At 40.9% G+C, this 22,433-nt stretch overlaps 1 protein-coding gene across 4 annotated transcripts in view; it reads left to right on the plus strand.

The window, feature by feature from the left end:
* mfhas1 (multifunctional ROCO family signaling regulator 1) overlaps window positions 1-21,846 on the plus strand; it is a 91,368-nt gene extending 69,522 nt beyond the window's left edge. Inside the window, exons 2-3 of one of the 4 annotated variants that reach the window (XR_009655748.1) lie at window positions 11,161-11,559; window positions 17,668-21,844. Coding sequence is in view for 2 of the 4 variants with exons in the window: in XM_060935945.1 (XP_060791928.1) it covers window positions 11,161-11,291 (131 nt within the window). In the remaining 2 variants the exon portion in view is untranslated. Of the gene's footprint in view, window positions 1-6,941; window positions 7,150-11,160; window positions 14,141-17,667 lie in introns of those variants that run through there. The other 3 variants (XR_009655749.1, XM_060935946.1, XM_060935945.1) reach the window with 3 other exon arrangements.
* The last annotated feature ends 587 nt before the right edge of the window (window positions 21,847-22,433 follow it).

Below are 22,433 nucleotides of genomic sequence, written 5' to 3' on the forward strand. Positions count from 1 at the left end.
TGTGTGTGTGTGTGTGTGTGTGTGTCTCTCTCTCTGTATCTCTGTGTCTGTCTGTCTCTCTCTCTCTCTCTCTCTCATTAATACGGAGGAGAGGACGAGCGAGCGGGGCCAGGCGACAGGCCCGACACTGGCATCCAGCCACAGCTCGATCACTCAGCATGCATTTGGCGAATTTAACTTCCAGTAGGCTTAACTTCCTGTATTCCTGTCTCTGCTTAGAATAGTCAGCCAGCTGTGTCTAAATCGGCACTGCAGCTGTAGTATATAGTGTATAAGTGTTTTAACATACCGTGTAAAACAAATGAGTGATTAAGTCAGAGCTAAACTAAAAGTGACTGTCAGGAGATGTTATTCTTTCTTTCTTTCTTTCTTTCTTTCTTTCTTTCTTTCTTTCTTTCTTTCTTTCTTTCGATATTGCTGGTTATCTCTGATCAACAAATCGACACTTGCTGTGAGAGCGTCCTCTTTTTAGTACATCTCGTTATTCTGTTCATTAGAACAGGAGATGTGTGTGTGTGTGTGTCTCTCTCTCTCTCTCTCTCTCTCTCTTGTGTACAGACAGTGACTGCTCAGTCAGGCCTTTTCTTTTTTAGGGAGGAAACTCTGTGGAACAGGAAAAGAAACGTTTTTCAGCAGACTGGAGAGAAACAGCAGGTTTCCTTTTAAGGCTCTTAAACTGCTCCTCTGAGAGCAAGTGGGGCGAGCAAGCTGGAGAACCTGGCAGAGGAACAGACGGGCCTGAGAGAACTGCAGCACAGGAATGTGAGCGTGTGTTTTACCTGGAAACGTTATTGAGAAAGAGAGGATGAATGGCACATTCCTGTGCTGTGACTCCTGAGGCGAGAGCGGAGGGAGGCAGGACGGAGTGCTGCAGTGCTGAGGTCACTCACACGGGGAAATGATCCACTGCATGACTCAGTCCGACTCATATCCTCAGACAACTTGAGTACAAATGAATCAATTATTCGATGCAGAGATTTTAATATAGTTTACAATGCAGTATGATGATTATTTTTTTAAAAATAGGATTGTAGTTTTATTTGGCAGAAAGTGAGCTCTAGGGAGCGGGAGGCCACACCACCTTCATCTGGGACTGATGGGCACAAAGGCAATGCCTGTTTCACCCTAGTCAGTGCTACTGAGAGGCACAGAAGCTGTCTCCTTTATTTGGTTTGACGGGTAAGAACTATAGGCTTTTTACATCGAGTCTGACAGGCACTGAGGCCCTGCCCCCTTCATTAGGACCGAACTGAGGTCACGCCTCCTTCAGTGGAACGGTCAGGCCCTGCCTCTATTTAACTTGAACAGAAACCCACTAAGACCATACGTCCTCGACTCCTTACACATGGACACCGAGGTCATGCCTCAGGACTGACAGGCCGAGGACACAACCCTTTCACTGGGCCGCAACTATTTCTTCATAAGGCCTAACAGACACAAAGACCACACCTCTTTCATAAGGGCTGAGACACAAAGCCATCGCCTCCTTCTCGGGAATGACTCGCACTTCCAGCTCCGAGTTTGATCTATCATTTCTCCAGGTTAATAAAATGAATAGAAAAAATAATTCTGAATTCCTCTCTATTCTTGTAAGGCTTTTCAGTCGCCATCATTATTAATGCAACTAATTAATGCTATGCTACACCTAGAACGAAATTGAACCTTAACTGTAGTAATTAAAAGGAAGTATTTTGTCTTTTTTAGTTTTTTTTAAACAAAAACTGCACATTTTATTAAAAAAAAAAACCTAAAAAAAGTCCTGACAAAGTCAAAACAGTCAGATATTCTTATCCTTGTGTGGATATTTGATCCCTATGAAGATGGCCCTTAACCCCTGAGCCCAGATTACATCTGTGAACTTCTCATTATCTGTAGCCGCTTTATTCTGTTCTACAGGGTCGCAGGCGAGCTGGAGCCTATCCCAGCTGACTACGGGCGAAAGGCGGGGTACACCCTGGACAAGTCGCCAGGTCATCACAGGGCTGACACATAGACACAGACAACCATTCACACTCACATTCACACCTACGCTCAATTTAGAGTCACCAGTTAACCTAACCTGCATGTCTTTGGACTGTGGGGGAAACCGGAGCACCCGGAGGAAACCCACGCGGACACGGGGAGAACATGCAAACTCCACACAGAAAGGCCCTCGCCGGCCACGGGGCTCGAACCCGGACCTTCTTGCTGTGAGGCGACAGCGCTAACCACTACACCACTGTGAAAATCTGTGAACTTGTGTATCCGTTTTGTGTGTGTTGACGTTGTGCTTTGTTAGCTCAGATATCTTGTCTCAGGCCAGCTCCACCCTTCTGTTAGCAGGAGAGCTCGAAATCAATAAGGCTAATGGCTTAAGTGCTGCACTGAACTGATTATCGGGATGAAAACGTGCAGAGTAGACGTAACCAAGAGCGGGAGCACCGCCGTAGCTTTCTGAAGCCTTTCTGTAATTTCCAGTGTGTCACACCCTCATCAGTGTGAAATGTTTTTCTGTATTCTTTTAATAAATTCTGAGCTAGTCTTGACAAGGTTGTGTGCTGCACCAGCAGTTTCCATGTGTGTCGGTAATGACTTTGTTTGCCTCGATTCGTGTACACACACCCACACAGTGCTCATTGTTTCACACACGCATCAGATTTGAAATTTTCCTTAAATGGGATTAACTGTGATATCGAGTACTTTTGTAAAGATGAAATCACTCACCACGGAGTTCCTTGGAGGTTTAGATCAAGATGTTTATTTGCTCCTGAGTTTCCAAGACACGGCAGCAAAGGTGATCCTGATGCATCATAACGCAAATTTTCAGACGTTTCATCATTAATCAGACCTGTCTGCACTTGTAAATATTGTAAAACATTTCTCTTAAGCACAGAAATCCAATGCACATAATCTGAGTGCTTAACCATCTGGGGTCGAGAGCTTTTCCGGCGAAGCTCGACAGGTTTAGAATGAGTAAGGCATATATTTAGATAAATGTCTTCAAGTTTTTCATCATACAAGCATGATAAACATGTTGACAGAATCTTTATACTTTACACTTTCCTATGTGCTCACTGCTAAATAATATTATAGTTTTTAAATTACCTAAATTAGATGAAACATAAAACTTTGTCACCTTACTCAGTCACAGCAGAGTCGGAGTGCTGAGCGCCCACTTACGCATTCATAAAAGACTGTTCACATGGTAACGGCATGATAATCACTTTCACTTTTTCGATTTCGATTGGTTTCTCTTTCGTGGTGAGAACGCCCACCGTAAACAGGATAAAATCTGTCAGCCATAGTTTAGGCTATTTGGAGATAAAACTTGTTGCGAGATGGCACGCGGATTTTATGCGCTTTGGATGATTCAGGACAGCGATTCAGTTCAATCTTGAGAACCACGAGACTGATGATGAGCGGATTCTTTTTTTTTTAAACTTTATTTTATTTTTTTACTTTGACTCAGTCCAGCCAAAGATCAACTCGAGTAAGTGTAAATATTTCTCCTTTTTATTATGAACAGATCGGTTGATATGCATGCGCTGTAGTGCATACACAGGAAAAATGACTGAGCAATTTTTCCAGAGTTAAAAGTCTTTTCCTCAAAAATGGTTAATTTTGCTCTATTTTGAGTTTAGAGAGTAAAATTTGGAGTTGGAGTGGGAGCGAAATTACAGAGTGATTGTGTAACAGAGTCGGTTGTGGCTCTGAACTGAGTAAAATAGTACAAAGGTTAATTTCAAGATGCACTGAATAGAGTCAAATACCAAAATAAAGTCAAATACCAGATAAATGAAGCAGTTTGAGAACTGTGTTGGAATGTGTGAAAAACATGACCTTACCCATTGTGACCTGATGGGATTAAGAGTTGGCAGTGGGAGGGGTTTTCACTCTTCTCACTGAATGGAATGGGATTTTTTACCCTTCTCACTGAATACTCCTCCCACTGCCAACCCTTTATCCCAAAACAATAGGATATAAACTTTTAGACCAAAAATGGCTTAAAAATAATGAAATGAAATGTTTCAACATGGAAAAAATACTATGAACAGCAGTAAGCCATGATAAATGAAACAAAGTCAATATTTGGTGTGAGATGACCCTTTGCTTTCAAAAAAATAGTAGTCTCAGGTACAATGAGTGCAGTTTTATAAGGAAATGAGCTGTAGGTTTTACTGAGCATCTTGCAGAACCAGCCACAGTTCTTCTCGACACTTTGTCACACTCGTGTCTTAATTTTGCAGCAAAACCCAGTAGCCTTCATTCATCTCATCTCATCTCATTATCTCTAGCCGCTTTATCCTGTTCTACAGGGTCGCAGGCAAGCTGACTACGGGCGAAAGGCGGGGTACACCCTGGACAAGTCGCCAGGTCATCACAGGGCTGACACATAGACACAGACAACCATTCACACTCACATTCACACCTACGGTCAATTTAGAGTCACCAGTTAACCTAACCTGCATGTCTTTGGACTGTGGGGGAAACCGGAGCACCCGGAGGAAACCCATGCGGACACGGGGAGAACATGCAAACTCCCCACAGAAAGGCCCTCGCCGGCCACGGGGCTCGAACCCGGACCTTCTTGCTGTGGGGCGACAGTGCTAACCACTACACCACCGTGCCGCCCCAGTAGCCTTCATGTTTTCTTTTTTAATCTGAAAAGTGGTCTCTTATGTAATATGCTGCTCAGATACAAACTTTTTTCCCCCATAACGTTTCATTTTGTGCTGGAAAATTAACGTTTAGAGCTCTAAAATGTTTTTGTACTGACTCGGTAATGTAGAAGTCATCAAATAGAAATCTAGAAACAAAGTTTGTATAAAAATATTCTGACTAAGACTTTTGCAGAGTACTGTATTTGGTTTAGATCGGTCAATATATACACATTTGCTTGTTAAATCTAGAATATTGATGATTGTTTATTTTGAGGAGGAAAACATACATCAGTCATCACTGTTAGCTGGCTAGCTTGTTGCACATGGAGGCTCGATGTTTGTTTGTTTGTTTGTTTGTTTGTTTGTTTGTTCTTCCCTATTTTGTAGCTCAGATGTACGGAGGTATGATGTAAAATGATGTTATTCTGAACTCCATCATCACACTTCCGAGATCAGTCGAATGCAGCGTTGGTACTGAATATTACAAACAGCTCCTTAAAGGAATACTCCGGAGTGAAATGCTTTCTTGGTCTATTTTTGCGTTATTGGGAGCGCATACGTTGAGTTGCTGCCACAATCACGTCAATCAGATGTGTTTTGAGAAAATTAGTTTTTTGCGTAAAAGTCGAGTGCCGAGTGCAGAACCCATCCCGCTGGAAATGCACAACATACCACAATTGTGCATTTCCAGCGGGATGGGCTCTGTACTCGGCACTCGACTTTTACGGACTGTCCCATGAAGATGGCATCTGGAGAAGACCAAATTCAGGTGAGGTCACTGGCTTTGTATTTACTCTTCTACACACTCTCTCCGTGTACTTGCAGAGCCAGGGACACTTCGTTTTGTTTGTAGGAACCCTCTACTCACTTCCACAGAACTGTCATGTTGTTTTGAGCTTTGCAATGGTTTTAAAACTAGCGTTTTGTATCGGCAAAAAGACATGCCCCTCGCGCTGCCGTGTTAGCACTTTCCGGTTGAAATCACAAAAAACTAATTTTCTCAAAACACATCCGATTGACGTGATTGTGGTAGCAACTCAACGTATGCACTCCCAATAATGCGAAAATAGACCTAGAAAGCATTTCACTCCGGAGTATTCCTTTAATACCAACAAAACATGGTTACAGGGTTCTAATGTCTTGAATCGAAATGGTGATTAAAACTCTAACAATGTTTGGAAGAGTGATTTGATTTTAAAGATGAAACTTGGATGTGTTGGAAATCTGTATGGAAATGTATTACTTTCTAGTATGGTTATAAGGAACACTGCGCCCTGCTCCACAGGAGCCATTTCAACAGGTTAATTAGCACGTGGCCTAAATTCTAACATCAAATCCTATACATTTCATCTTCAGTAACCCTGGTCAGGGTCTTGGTGGACCCAAAACCCATCCTGGGAAAGACTGGGCTCAAGACTGGAATACACTCTGGATGGTCCTGGATAGTCCATTGTGTGTGTGCGCATTTCATATACGCACAGATTTACACCTAGTGGTAATTTAATGTAGCCAACAGACCCCTTGCACTGATGTCACATTTACATTAGCAACTATCGCTACCCTAGATCTAGGGGACAAGCGAACTTTGTTTCCATACTGTTCACATACTGAAGCCAAGCGAAGATGTCCAACGTCCGTTGCTGTTGTCTGAAGAAAACTGCAACTAAAAAAGCTCTACTACCGGATTACTGGATAATCTTAGTCAGAAAGAAGCGAAGGATAGATATACGCGGAAATTTTATTGGTGGTTCTGATCCGTACAAAATTCTTCGAAACGACTGGAGTGACGGTGCAGATTTGTGGCCTAGCTTTAGCTACATGTTGGAATACATCTTCTTTTTCCCAAAGAGTCCCGACACGAAAGAACAGTTTAAAAAAAAAACTACAAAAGCAAGAAAACTTTCTTTGTGTAAAGACTTTTTCCCGACATCAGCTTTTGGGAACAGAATGTTGCGAAAGCCAAAACATTTACTCTCAAAGGACTCTGACTTGAACTGTGGGCTAGATGGTATTCCCGGCCCTCCATGTCTTAGCAACTCCAAGGACATCTAATTACACAGCTATCTGCACTCTATCATTTATACAGTGATGCTTATTATTGTTGTTGAAACAATATCTGAAGTGTTATTTGTAAAATAAAATATCTTGCTCTAGACTTTCAAACAATGTTGTAAGATTTTATTTTAATTTTATCTAATAGTACAACAATTACAAATGCTAACAGAATCAGCACATTCTAGTTGTAGCTGTAATAATAATAATAATCAGTTAAATTTATATAGCACCTTTCTCACACCCAAGGTTGCTTTACAATTGAGGGGGAAGAGTCCACCAAAAGACGGTCAGGATGTTAATTCCAATGGCGTAGCTACCACAATCCCACCAGGTGCACGAAGATAAATCCCACACCGCCTGCATAGCCGCCACGACGCTGCCGGGCAACATCACTCGGAACACCGTGCCATGGATCCACAAAGCGAGCACAGAAGCACTGCCGCAAAGAGCGCTGGTATGTCCCAGACCACCTGCACAGCTGCCGCGACGCCACCGGGTAGCATCACTCGGAACACCACGCCAAGCACAGAAGCACCACCACACAGAGCGCTGGACAACCCCAATGTTAAAAGAGCAATGAGCTCACTACATTCCATAGCAAGGCACACAGGCATCACCCACAGTGCACCAAGACCTGAAGGAAACCGACGCCAAAACTGGGTCTGAAGCTACGGCACAACTGGCCGACAAAACATTCAAACAAAAAACGAACATCAAACTATACAAACACAAAAAGAAAAATGAAAAGCTCTGGTGAGGAGCGGCAGCCAAAACGCACATGGCATACTGTCAACCGGAAACGGAAAACCAAAGCTGTTATTATATAGCAACTATAATCACCCTTGCAATAATAATTTCAGTGAACGGTTAATGTTCAGTTCCCTCTTCATTTATTCTCTATTCAAAAGGCACAAATAAGTCACACAGGTTAATAAGTATGTGACGGACAGTGACAATTTTATCCAAAATAGTTTTTCCTGCCTTCGTTGATTTATTTCCATTTCACATGCATGCAGCTGTTGGAAAGTTCAGTCTGTGTGTGTTTTCTGTGTGTGTTTTGTTCTCTTCAATCACTCATTTCTTTGTTGTCTTTGAAGCGTTTGCTTCTTTGTTCACATTTTTTTGACAGCAGGGAGACGGTAATACCTTTTATCTATTTCTCGATTTGAACAACCAAAAACAGTACAAAAATGAACCATACTGATGACAGATGAAGCCTTGCTTACGGGAAAGACGGTGTCTGTCTGACCGCCTCAGGTGAAATTATTACATGATGCATGACGTCATGCGCATATACCTAGCTACATTTTTTGGGAGGTGAGAGGAAACTGGAGAACTTGAAGGAAACCCATATGAACACGGAGGATGTACAAAGTTGAGTATCATATACAGTGGTGCTTGAAAATTTGTGAACCCTTTAGAATTTTCTATATTTCTGCATAAATATGACCTAAAACATCATCAGATTTTCACACAAGTCCTAAAAGTACATAAAGAGAACCCAGTTAAACAAATGAGACAAAAATATTATACTTGGTCATTTATTTATTGAGGAAAATGATCGAATATTACATATCTGTGAGTGGCAAAACTATGTGAACCTTTGCTTTCAGTATCTGGTGTGACCCCCTTGTGCAGCAATAACTGCAACTAAACATTTCCGGTAACTGTTGATCAGTCCTGCACACCGGCTTGGAGGAATTTTAGCCCATTCCTCCGTACAGAACAGCTTCAACTCTGGGATGTTGGTGGGTTTCCTCACATGAACTGCTCGCTTCAGGTCCTTCCACAACATTTTGATTGGATTAAGGTCAGGACTTTGACTTGGGCATTCTAAAACATTAACTTTATTCTTCTTTAACCATTCTTTGGTAGAACGACTTGTGTGCTTAGGGTCGTTGTCTTGCTGCATGACCCACCTTCTCTTGAGATTCAGTTCATGGACAGATGTCCTGACATTTTCCTTTAGAATTCGCTGGTATAATTCAGAATTCATTGTTCCATCAATGATGGCAAGCCGTCCTGGCCCAGATGCAGCAAAACAGGCACAAACCATGATGATACCACCACCATGTTTCACAGATGGGATAAGGTTCTTATGCTGGAATGCAGTGTTTTCCTTTCTCCAAACATAATGCTTCTCATTTAAACCAAAATGGTCTATTTTGGTCTCATCCATCAACAAAGCATTTTTCTAATAGCCTTCTGGCTTGTCCACATCATCTTTAGCAAACTGCAGATGAGCAGCAATGTTCTTTTTGGACAGCAGTGGCTTTCTCCTTGCAACTCTGCCATGCACACCATTTGTTGTTCAGTGTTCTCCTGATGGTGGACTCATCAACATTAGCCAATGTGAGAGAGGCCTTCAGTTGCTTAGAAGTTACCCTGGGGTCCTTTGTGATCTCGCCCACTATTACACGCCTTGCTCTTGGAGTGGTCTTTGTTGGTTGACCACTCCTGGGGAGGGTAACAATGGTCTTGAATTTCCTCCATTAGTACACAATCTGTCTGACTGTGGATTGGTGGAGTCCAAACTCTTTAGAGATGGTTTTGTAACTTTTTCCAGCCTGATGAGCATCAACAACGCTTTTTCTGAGGTCCTCAGAATTCTCCTTTGTTTGTGCCATGATACACTTCCACAAACATGTGTTGTGAAGATCAGACTTTGATAGATCCCTGTTCTTGAAATAAAACAGGGTGCCCACTCACACCTGATTGTCATCCCATTGATTGAAAACACCTGACTCTAATTTCACCTTCAAATTAACTGCTAATCCTAGAGGTTCACATACTTTTGCCACTGACAGATATGTAATATTGGATCATTTTCCTCACTAAATAAATGACCAAGTATAATATTTTTGTCTCATTTGTTTTAGTGGGTTCTCTTTATCTACTTTTAGGACTTGTGTGAAAATCTGATGATGTTTTAGGTCATATTTAGAAAATTCTAAAGGGTTCACAAACTTTCAAGCACCACTGTATATCATTATCACCCTGTGGTGACAGATGTTGTGTCTCACAATAAAATTGTCATATTATCTTTACTGTCAGTAAAACTATAAAGCTTCTGACTTTAGTGATGTGTATTACACTCTGTTTCATTGGTCTTGTGACCCATAGGGTTTTACTATCTTCAGTAATCCATCATTTAGGAGGGTCCCTCAACAGCACCACAGGTGACTGCTGCCCTCTAGTGACCACATAATGTCTAAGAAAAAAGTTGTCTAAGGGTGTATTTAAAAAAAATAAAATAAAAAAACCCCTGAATACTTGAGGTTCTAGGAATCCTCATTTTCTGTGGACTTGAGAGATGGTTAAAGGGACCGAGTCATAATTTCAGCAACTGAAATTGAATTTCATCAATTATTAGCTAAAATTAAACCCAACACAAGAGGAAACCGTTACCGAGATTCTCCACTTTAAATCAACAAAAGATATATTGGTGGTTTTGTACATATGATGTTCAGTGTTGCATGAAACGGATGCTATAACAAGCCAGTAATATGTTGTCCTGGTAACCCTGCCCCTTATGTAGGTACCATAAAAGTGCTACCTGTATACACTACAGCCAAAAGTATGTAGACACCTGACCTTGAGACCTATACGTGGTTTGTTTGCCACAAAATTGGAAGCAAAGAATTATCTAGGATGTCCTTGTACTCTGTGGTATTACAATTTCCCTTCACAGGACCTAAACGGGGGCGGCACGGTGGTGTAGTGGTTAGCACTGTCGCCTCACAGCAAGAAGGTCCTGGGTTCGAGCCCAGTGGCCGGCAAGGGCCTTTCTGTGTGGAGTTTGCATGTTCTCCCCATGTCTGGGTGCTCCAGTTTCCCCCAAAGACATGCAGGTTAGGCTAATTGGTGGCTCTAAATTGACCATAGGCGTGAACTTGTCCAGGGTGTACCCCGCCTCTCGCCTATAGTCAGTTGGGATAGGCTCCAGCTTGCCTGCGACCCTGTAGAACAGGATAAGCAGCTACAGATAATGGATGGATGGATGGAGGGAACTAAGAGGCCCAAACCTGCCCCAGCACGACAGTGACCCTGTTCACAAAGAGCGCTCCATGAAAAAGACAGTTTACCAAGGTTGGAGTGGAAGAACTTGCATGTTCTGCACAGAGCCCTGACCTCAACCTCACTCAACACTATTGGATGAACTGTAATGCTGACTACATCCCAGGCCTCCTCATCCATCCTTGCTGCCTGACTTCACGAATACTCTTGTGGCTAAATGAGAGCTTTCCCCATAGGCAAGTTGTAAAATGCCGTGGAAAGTCTTCCCAGAAGAGCGGAGGTTATTATAACAGGAAAGGAGGGCTGAATATCGACTGGGATGTTCAACAGGCACATACTGTCCGAGTGATGGTCAGCTGTCCGCAAACTTTTGCCAGTATAGTGTATGTAATGCAGCTGTATTTGTGTTTATTACTAAACTGTGTGTAATATGTTTTCTTTGTTTCAGGTGAGTTGCTGAGCCAGCCTCGACCCGAGGGCTTGACTGAGATCATCTGTCCTAAGAACGGCTCGGAGCGGGTCAACGTGGCCCTCGTCTACCCTCCCTCTCCCACTCTGATCAGCCCCAGTCACAAATGACACAAACGTCCCTCCAGCACAGCACAATGACTGTAAACGCGCTCGCACACCCTGCCGCACCTCTGTCTTCCCCTTAACACACACAGAGAACACTAGATGGAGCTACTAGAGAGGGTGTGTGTATGTATGTGTGTGTGTCCTGCCTTCACTTCCTGTGTGCTCAGAAGATGACTATGATGGGATGTGTGTTCCACAGGAGCCAGTGTGGATACACACTCACTCTCAGCCATGTGCACACATGAAGACATGAAAAATCTCACACACTGCAGTAAGTAGCCTGGGAACTGAGCTTTTAGGACAGTCTTCCACTTTAGCAGTAAAATCTCTGTCCGCTACACACTGACAGAGCTGGGTCATCGAACAAAAAATATACAGTTAGGCCCAGAAATATTTGGACAGTGACACAGTTTTCATGATTTGGGCTCTGCATGCCACCACGTTGGATTTGAAATGAAACAGCTGAGATGCAATTGAAGTGCAGAATTTCAGGTTTAATTCAAGGAGTGGAACAAAAATATCCTATGAAACGTTTAAGAATTGCAACCATTTTTCTACAAAGTCTCCTCATTTCAGCAGCTCAAAAGTAATTGGACAAATGAACATTACCATAAATAAAATGTAACCGCGAGTTGGCCTAGTGGTTAGCGTGTCCGTCTCAAGATCGCGAGTTCTACTCACGGTCGGGTCATACCAAAGACCATCATAAAAATTGTACCTACTGCCATCTGGCAAGGCACGCTGCAATACAGATGCGAGTGGGGAGTCAAACTCTCACGGTTACCAGAGGACTAGCGCCGCACTGTAACCCTAGCTATGTAGTAGGCGAGAGGCCGAGGGAAACGGAGATCGGCGCCGCCCTATGCGCCACATGGCATGGGAAGGACTTTGATAAATAAAATGTTCGTTTTTAATACTTTGTTGAGAATCCTTTGCAGGCAATGACTGCCTGAAGTCTGGAACCCATGGACATCACCAAACGCTGGGTTTCCTCCTTTGTGATGCTTTGCCAGGCCTTTACTGCAGCTGTCTTCAGTTGTTGCTTGTCTGTGGGTCTTTCTGCCTTAAGTTTTGTCTTAAGCAAGTGAAATGCATGCTTGATCGGGTTGAGATCTGGTGATCGACTTGGCCATGGCAGAATATTCCACTTCTTTGCCTTAAAAAACTCCTGGGTTGCTTTTGCAGTATGTTTTGGGTCATTGTCCATCTGTACTGTGAAGCGTCGTCCAATCAACTTTGCTGCATTTGGCTGAATCTGAGCAGAAAGTATATCCCTGTACACTTCAGAATTCATCCGGCTGCTTCCGTCACATCATCAATAAACACTAGTGACCCAGTACCACTGGAAGCCATGCATGCCCATGCCATCACACTGCCTCCACCATGTTTTACAGAAGATGTGGTGTGCTTTAGATCATGAGCCGTTCCAAGCCTTCTCCATACTTTCTTCTTCCCATCATTCTGGTCCAGGTTGATCTTAAGTTCATCTGTCCAAAGAATGCTGTTCCAGAACTGGGCTGACTTCTTTAGATGTTTTTTGGCAAAGTCTAATATGGCCTTTCTGTTTTTGAGGCTGATTAATGGTTTGCAGCTTGTGGTGAACCCTCTGTATTTGCCCTCATGAAGTCTTCTCTTTATGGTAGACTTGGATACTGATACACCTACTTCTTGGAGAGTGTTCTTCACTTGAGTGGATGTTGTGAAGGGGTTTTTCTTCACCATGGAAAGGATCCTGCAATCATCCAGCACTGTTGTCTTCCGTGGACGTCCAGGCCTTTTTGAGTTCCCGAGCTCACCAGTGCACTCTTTTCTCAGAATGTTTCAAATTGTTGATTTGGCCATGTTAGGACATTTCCGCTATCTCTCTGATGGATTTCTTCTTTTTTTTTTTCCCCAGCCTAAGGATGGTCTGTTTCACTTCCATTGAGCGCTCCTTTGACCGTATGCTGTGGGTTCACAGCAGCAGTTTCCAAATGCAAGTGCCACACCTGGAATCAACTCCAGACCTTTTACCTGCTTAATTGATGATGGATTAACGAAGGAATAGCCCATGCAGCCCATGAAATAGCTTTTGAGTTCATTGTCCAATTACCTTTGGTCCCTTGAAAAAGAGGCGGTTACATATTGAAGAGCTGTAATTCCTAAACCCTTCCTCCACTTTGGATGTGAATACCCTCAAATTAAAGCTGAGTCTGCACTTTAAGCCCATATTGATTACACTGGGGAACAATTTGAAGAAAAATTTCTGTTGAGTTAGATTTTTATGCTGATTAAAACTAAAATTGGCATGCTGATTCCAAAATTGCAGTCAGTTTTTTTTTTTCTAGCACGTCAAGTTTTTTCTCCACAGCTTACCCTCCAGATAAGCAAAATTCCACTGTAGTAAGACTATTTGAAGGTTATGGAAGAACGTTATCAGGGTAGATGGGATGTACATATTATGGCTGATTATTGTTGGAGCATCAAACGCGATAGTCCTCAAGTTGAACACTCCACAAAGAGCTATAAACGTAAATTTTTACCTTAACTACTTGCGTAGGTGGCACGGTGGTGTAGTGGTTAGCACGGTCGCCTCACAGCAAGAAGGTTCTGGGTTCGAACCCAGCAGCTGGCGAGGGCCTTTCTGTGTGGAGTTTGACATGCAGTTAGGTTGACGTGGGGCGGCCTTGGGCTGAGGTGCCCTTGAGCAAGGTACCTGACCCCTGACTGCTCCCCGGGCGCTCTGGTGTGGAGGATGAGTTTCACTGTGCTTGAAGTGTGCATGTGACAAATAAAGGTTTCTTCTTCTTGCACACAACTATAATTACAGTAGCCATATCCTTTGTAAAAACATAAGTGTTAAATAAACATTGCAGTCATGCCTGTTTCTTTCATATTTCATTGTATGTCAGTATTTGTAAATTTTTATAAAACAAGCACATATCTGTTAAGTACAGTATTTTTCATATTTTTTAAGAAAACGGGGATCCTATAGTTCAAAAACTTGACGTGATCGAGAAAAACTGAGATCAGTTTTGGATTCCGCACCCAAAAATTAGTTAAAAACAGCTGTCAGACCTAACTCAACAAAAATTGTGTTCCCCAGTGTAATATCTTGAATATGTTTTGGTAAACAGCTAAAATAACAAAACTTGTGTCAGTGTCCAAATATATATGGATCTGACTGTATATCACAGTTCTTTGATAAGCTACAATATGCATCACAATATATAGCAAAACCTAGGGAACCACTGAGGTTCGTTATAGTTTTGTTTCCAAATCAACTCTCTTTAACACAGAAAAATGAGGGGAAAAATTACATTTTACAATTTTTAAGATCCAGAATAAAATGTCAGCGTCAAATCAACAGTTTCCAATCAGAGTATGTAATTATTTTAGAAAAACAAGAATAAGAAAAAAGGACTTAAGCAAATCAAATGTTATCATTTGGTATGTAACGCAGTCCACAGTGGTGTAACACACTTGTCCTCGATCCCACCTGCTGCACTGCGTACATTGTCGGAGGTGTGATCTGTCTGACAGTAGAACGTTTTGTACTCCCCTTTTAGCGAGGCATGTAACGATTTACAAACCTTTGTGAAGGTTGGAGTAAAATATAATAGCCTGTTAACTACAATATTCCTTTTATTAAAAATGAAAAAGTGCAGAACAAATAGACCATTTCTTAAAACTAGACGGCCTTTCGATTTCATAAAATTGGTGAAATTTAGTTCCTTTTGAAACTGGTAATTGTGATAGATATCTCAAAAAACCAGGGCTGGGAAGTTATTTAATTTGAGGGGATTCCTGAGCAAATAATGTGCATGAAATCACTCGCTTCGCGCAGTCAGGCAGACAGAGGAAGTCTGTGTGCGCATGCGCAGGTTTACCTTCTTTTTCTTTTCTTTCTTCTTTTGGATTTTATGGCAGCTGGCATCCACAGTGTTCCATTACTGCCATCTACAGGTTTCCCTTTGACCGTGTACTGACCGTTACATCATTCTTTCGCTAAACGAACAGCTGATCACACCGAGGTGCTCGGTGACCACCGATATTTATTAGTTTGGTCCTGCGTTTCCTTTCCTTCGCAACATAAGATCGTTTCTTCTCGCTTTCTGTTACTGTAGTCGGGCTTTCACGTTTCATTCGCATCCTCCATTTTTCTCTCCTGTTTCAAATTTGTATCCCACAATGCCTTGCGTGAACGGGGAAAGCCCACCACATGATGCATGACGTAGTATCTTGTATTGGGTCATGGTGAAGCAGGAAAAAATAGCGGAGAATTTAGGGCCATGTGGCCCTAAATTCATTAATTGTTCAATGTTTAAAAAATGAATAAAATTGGAAGTCTGTGATTCGAATTCAGTAGCTTTCAGTCCACTAAACAAAAATAATTGGGTGTCAGGGAAAATTTTTTTTATGACCTAAACCTGAAAAATCTGAAAGGCAGGCTACCTTCAATAAACTTTTATGAACGTTTGTACTACCTCCATTCACTTCTTTAACTTTCAGCAGTCTGTAAAAAGAGAACTATGATTTCTTGTTAAATCTGTTGAGACAGTCAATCACACAACAACTCTTTCCCATTTGAGATCTGTTTTATGTGTTTTTGCAGTGTTAGAGCTGCATTACTTTCGCCTACGGTGAAGTCACATGTATTCCTGCTATAGTATTTTATTGCACCCTCTGCTGTCTAAACAATGCAGTTACAGTGAGGAAAACTAAGATGACACATCCTGGTCTGCTTTATCCTGTTCTACAGGGTCGCAGGCAAGCTGGAGCCTATCCCAGCTGACTACGGGCAAAAGGCAGGGTACACCCTGGACAAGTCGTCAGGTCATCACAGGGCTGACACATAGACAACCATTCACACCTACAGTCAATTTAGAGTCACCAGTTAACCTAACCTGCATGTCTTTGGACTGTGGGGGAAACCGGAGCACCCGGAGGAAACCCACGCGGACAACATGCAAACTCCGCACAGAAAGGCCCTCGCCGGCCATGGGGCTCGAACCCAGACCTTCTTGCTGTGAGGCGACAGCGCTAACCGCTACACCACCATGCCGCCCCACACATCCTGGTGATGATCACAATTCCTTTTTTTATTTAATCAATTCGAATCATCATAAATTTGTGTTGTGATTTATCATCACGCGTTATTTCGTTGCATGCCTTCTGTTGGCACAGTACACCACCTTGCATTTAAACATATTGAGGTAAAATAAAAGATGCCATACAGACTCGAATAATGGGTTTTAACAATGTCCTACATGAGGAACTTTGGTGAAAGATGATGATAATCATAGCATTATTTGCTTTCCATAGTTTGTATTTACACACTTAACTAGTTAACTAGCTCACCATATGTTGTTATTAGATTATGCTGTTATACTAGCTGCCACTTTTTGTGTGTCATTAAGTTTCTGGGCAAAAAAGCATGAGATTGCTACTAAATGTGTGATTTGTTCACTTCTGTACACAATGATGTACGCAAGATGTTAGAAAAGTGCATTGTGAGATAATTTATCAGGATATCAATATTATATTGTCATATTACTTTAGCTGTTAAAACACAACGAGGTGATGGATGAAATTAGCATTATCATAATGGGGGTACTGCAACAGGTAAAAACTGCTGTAAAGTGAATGATTAAATCTGAGCATTAAACAGGGCTGTGTAGCAACTTCGTAATAATAATGGGCTGTAGAAATAAACTAAATACAATAAAAATATCTAATTCAGGCACTCAGGTTATTTAACAGTTATTCCATGAAATCGAGTCATACATGAGCGGATAGCCAACTCGGCGCTATGTGCCTCATCGGCTGTAAACCATGTACGACGAGATTGAGTGGAATAACTGTTTTATTCTATCCACATTCACTGGATTTTGAGAAATGGAGCGTTTTTTTTTTTTGTGTGTGAATTCGTTAAATAAAAACTTTGTACCAAATATCTGACATCATTTCTGCTTAGAATGTAAACAAACCGGCGAAATGACAGTAGCAGTTTGTGAAAAAAGCGCTAGTAATAATTGTTGAAAAATAAAAAGAGATACATTCTTACCATCAAATACTTTTATTCCATATTTTGTTGCGCTTTTTTGTATTTTTTGGGATTTTTGTTTTCGAGTAGAGTCTTTATTTCGTCCTTGGTTGGTTCGGCAACACGCTCCGCCATTTTGTTTTTCTCTACTCACGGTATATGAGCTGATAGGCTAGTAGTAGAGTAGCCAATCAGAGCACGCGATTCCTCATATCCAGTGAATGTACGTAGTTAGGATAAATAGCCATATTTCGTGTTAGGGATGTTTTACTTTCTGGCTTCTTGTCTGTTAAACGTTACTTTTATCGATATTTTACACTAAATATCTTCACTTTCTCATTCTGTTCTTCACAGGTTAATGAGCTCGTGCTGCTGGTTGTCAAAGAAAGAACAGTGTTTGTTAGAAACTGTTGATCTGAAGTCTCAGACCCAGAATGGGACGTCTGTATGAGAAGCTTGCGGTTTATCCACTGGCTGCGAAACGGGGACAAATCAGAATGAAAAGCTGACGACAGGCTCTGTGAAATGGCACATGAAGGAAGAAGGTTCTGCTTCTCGGATGCTGACTGTTGAAGAGGTCATGGTGTTATTAAAAGTGGACTGAGTTGATGGAGGATTGGGACAATCTGTTATCCAAAAAAAAAAAACCCTTGGTCCTGCAGGAAAAGTGGCTACAGTGGCACTACAGTAGATCATGAGAGTTCCTGATTCATTTCTTACACTGCATGCTACGAGTAATGTAGGAAATTTCAGATGAATGACTGTAAAGCTTGACTTGAAATGTCTTGAAATCAGTTGAACATATCTGCCGTCTTTTGTTTTGCTCTGATCTTCAGGTTAAACTGAAACCAGGACCAACCAAAGCAGAAAATTATACCAAACTCCACAGGCTCAGAGTAGTTTTATTTCTGCAGTATGATTGTGCGTTCTCTTCCCAAGTGCACTAGGCTTTGCGTTTAGACACCAAAACAGCTGCCTGACTTTCTTGTCTTTCTTTTTTTTTTTAAATGGGGGACAAACTGTCCAAACCTTCAGCCAACAGAGTCTCTGTACTGCATTTCTGCTTTTAAATGTTTACACACATGGATCCCAAGCTGCTCGCTCACATTGCTGACACTCGTAATGAGTTGGGTTAGTGCCGTATTTTCTGGAATATAAGTTGCTCCAAAGATACTGCTCAAATTCTGTCTGCTTAATTTAAAAAAAAAAAAAAAAATCAATATACGGTGCTGCACCAAAGTCTCCGGCACCATAGAGTTCTTCGAGGATTTTCTTAAGTTCTTAGACGTTAATATCTTCTGCATTCATTCATTAATTTCAGTAGAAATTTTTCGGTTTACAAAAGAATGTTGGTTCCAAATTAAGAAATAAAAGCAAGTAACGTTAAATAAAGCACTTTTCAGGTAAAAGTTGATTATATTATAAGTACAGTACCAGTCAAAAGTTTGGACACACTCATTCATAGGTTTTTGTGCATTTTGACAATTTTCTACATTGTAGAACAAAACTGAAGACATCAAAACTATGAAATAACATCTGGAACGTATATAGAAATCAAAAGGTGTTAAGAACAAAATATGTTATATATTTTAGATTCTTCAAAAATAGTCAGCGTTTACCTTGATGACGCTTTGCACACTATTGGCATTCTCTTAACCAGCTTCATGAGGTAGTCACCTGGAACTCTTTTCATTAACAGGTGCCTTGTTAAAAATTAATTAGAGTGGCGGCTACAATTATCGACACCTTAACGATCTTTTGGCCGTTGCAAAAGTAGAAAAGTTTTTACGTAAATTGTGCATGAATAGTTACTCAAACTTCCACTGGAGAAAAAAATGAGTTGATTCCTGATTACTTAGCGTATCAGATCATGTGACACTGTTCCACAAGTATTGACACCTTTGTCCACAGTTATCAACACCGTTCCACAATTATCGACACCCAGATGATTACTTATTAAAAAAATTATCGGTATGTGGTATTAAGTTAACAAAACATATAGTTTTTATTTAAAATTTGTTTTACATAGTCTTGTATTTAGTACAAAATATATTTTATATAAATATATCGATGTCGGTGCTTACGTAAATGAGGAAGTAATTCTAATGTTTATCAACAAATGAACTGATAATGTTTAACCTGTGTCAGAAAATCTTTTGTTCCACTTTCTAAGTATTTTCGTAGATCACATTTTGTTAATCATTCGTCGTTGTTTGTATTAATTTCTAGTTTTGTAGTTTACCAATAAATGTCAACAGGCAACTGAGATTGTAACCACATGAAACTCCAGGTCAAAGGTCGCATGTCATTCCTCGAACCAAAATATAAAATGTCCACTGATATTGTAGCCTAATATGTGGTAGATATTTACAATAAACTGCAAAAAAAAAAATTTCCTAATGGAATAGAAAAATCTGAATATTTCAAGCATGTAATTTTTTATATGCTAGGAATTTAATTCAGGTCTAATTCTATTTATTGCAATCGGATTCCAAATACTCTATAAACATTCCATTCTGTTATGAATCAGAAAAAAAAATCACAGCACTTTTATTACATTTTTTTCAAAGTACTTCATCTACTTCAACAATGTTACACAAAGATCGAGCCATAACCATTGTAAATGTCACTTAATTCCACAGGGTGTCGATAATGGTGCACACCAGTGAAAGTGATCACTTATCGACACCTCAAGTGATTCTCAAATGTGCGTTTAGAGACAAAATCGCGACTGTCAAATGAAAGAGTAAGAAACAAAGTAGGTTTTGACAAGGAGATCATGAAATTTCGGTGAATTTGATGAGTAAAAACATGTCCATGATCTTTCCACCATGCTTACCTGCGATGATAACGTCCGGGTTTTCCTCAAATTGCTGATTGTGCTGAAAAAAATTCCATCTCAGGTAACGAGCTGTCATCAGACGACAAGATCAAAGGGCGAGGCGGGTCTTCCGGTTGATTAATTAACCAATAATAACTGTTGTAACTGAAACTCGCCTTTGTTTTTTATTGGTAAATCTGGAAAGGTGTCGATAATTGTAGCCACCGCTCTAGTACAATTTCTCTTCTTCTTAGTGCGTTTGAGACCAACAGTAAATCGCCCTATTCTACAACTGTAGTAATCCATATTATGTCAAGAACTGCTCAACTAAGTAAAGAGAAACAACATCCATCATTACTTTAAGACATGAAGTGTCTTTTTAATTAATAAAGATAAAGAAAAAACATTAAATTAGTTGTGTCCAAACTTTTGTCTGGCCCTGTATATATGATTAAACAAAAATACCAAACAGATCTGGAGAGGAACTATGTCCAGAATGTTCTGAACAACCTACCAACCTTTCTTTTCTTCTCCTTTTCTGTACTGTTTACTGCACTTTATACTATTTTGCTATATTTTTAGAAACTTGATGTCATCATTTTTGAGAGTATTCTCACTTTAAAAAGGTTCTTTATATGTGCCTAAGATTTCTCCACCCTAGATCATGGAGATGTTCAAGTGTCTTTCATGTACCAGTCATTTTGTTTTACGTAATATTGTTTAAATGTTGCATTCAGTTAAAACACGTCCAAAGTTGAAGCTCAAACTCATGCCTAAAAGTTCTCACTTAGCTACTGGAGAATTCTTGAAATCGCTGTGTTGTTTCAGTCCTAGCACCCGACGAAGAAAACAAGCATCATATAGATCAGAAAATACGGTAACTTTAAAAAAAAAAAAAAGACACTCACCTGGTGTTTCTAGTCCTGTATCACATCATCAGCTTTACCGTCACAAACACATAACTATGGGTTCCAGTCTTTAGCCACTGAAGAAGAATACCTTGTTCGTGTAAAATAGGAGTTTATAGAAGCCATGGACTGTAGCCTGAGCTGAAGGTGTAGGAACATCATTGGTTTATTCACATGTAACATATCAGCACTCGCTGTGTCACGAGCCATGGCAGGACGTATTGTACATATCGTAATAGACGGAGGTATAAATTTGTTGGCGTGAAGAAATGACTGTTTATGCACATCCGTTTTAAATCTCACTTCATTGTTCTTCTGGAAAAGGACCGATCTTGTGATATGTATATTGTTTGTTTACGAAAACAGTTGATAACATTTTTTTGTATATAATAATTTTATTTTTGTACGTTGTCACCAAACTCGTATGGTTTCGTATGCTTTGCTGCACATTGTGCATGGCTACTGTGTGCTCAGTGTAGAGATGAACACACTTCCTGAGTTATGAGTATGTCGATTTATCCGAAGCACCAAATACAGATATTTGTTTTCATACTGCTCATGAAATTTCTCTTTGTAATTTTTCATCTATTAGTAAGTGTTCATGCTCTCCACAAGTGCTTTACAGCTTTTAGTTTGTTGTTGTTTAAGTGGAAATGGTGCATTCGGGGGAAAACTGCCTTGTTTTTTTTTTTTTTTTTTAGTTTTTTTTTTAAACATGATTAAAAACCGTCCAGGTTTAGAAAGACAAAACAGATGTTTCCTTTACTAACATAATTACCATGTCATACATTACAATAATCTTCTTCTTCTTTTGGCTGTTCCCGTTAGGGGTCACCATAGCAGATAATGTCCCTCATGTCCTCCTTCACCACATCCATAAATCTCATCTTTGGTCTTCCTCTTTTTCTTCTACCTGGCAACTCCATCTCCAGCATTCTTTTCCCAATATACCCTGGATCTCTCCTCTGTACGTGTCCAAACCATCTCAATCTCGCCTCTTTCACTTTGTCTCCAAGCCGTCCTAAATGTCCTGTCCCTCTAATGTACTCCTCATTTCTAATCCGGTCCAACTTTGTCACTCCTAATGAAAATCTCAGCATCATCGACACTACTACCTTCAGTTCAGCCTCCTGTCTTTGGGTTAGTGCCACTGTCTCAAACCATCCATCCATTATCTGTAGCCGCTTATCCTATACAGGGTCGCGGGCAAGCTGGAGCCTATCCCAGCTGACTATGGGCGAGAGGTGGGGTACACCCTGGACAAGTCGCCAGGTCATCGCAGGGCTGACACATAGAGACAAACAGCCATTCACACTCAATTTGGAGCCACCAATTAACCTAACCTGCATGTCTTTGGACTGTGGGGGAAACCCATGCAGATACGGGGAGAA

This window comes from Neoarius graeffei, chromosome 12 (assembly GCF_027579695.1).
Source record: "Neoarius graeffei isolate fNeoGra1 chromosome 12, fNeoGra1.pri, whole genome shotgun sequence".
In the NCBI taxonomy this organism is placed as follows: Eukaryota; Metazoa; Chordata; class Actinopteri; order Siluriformes; family Ariidae; genus Neoarius; species Neoarius graeffei.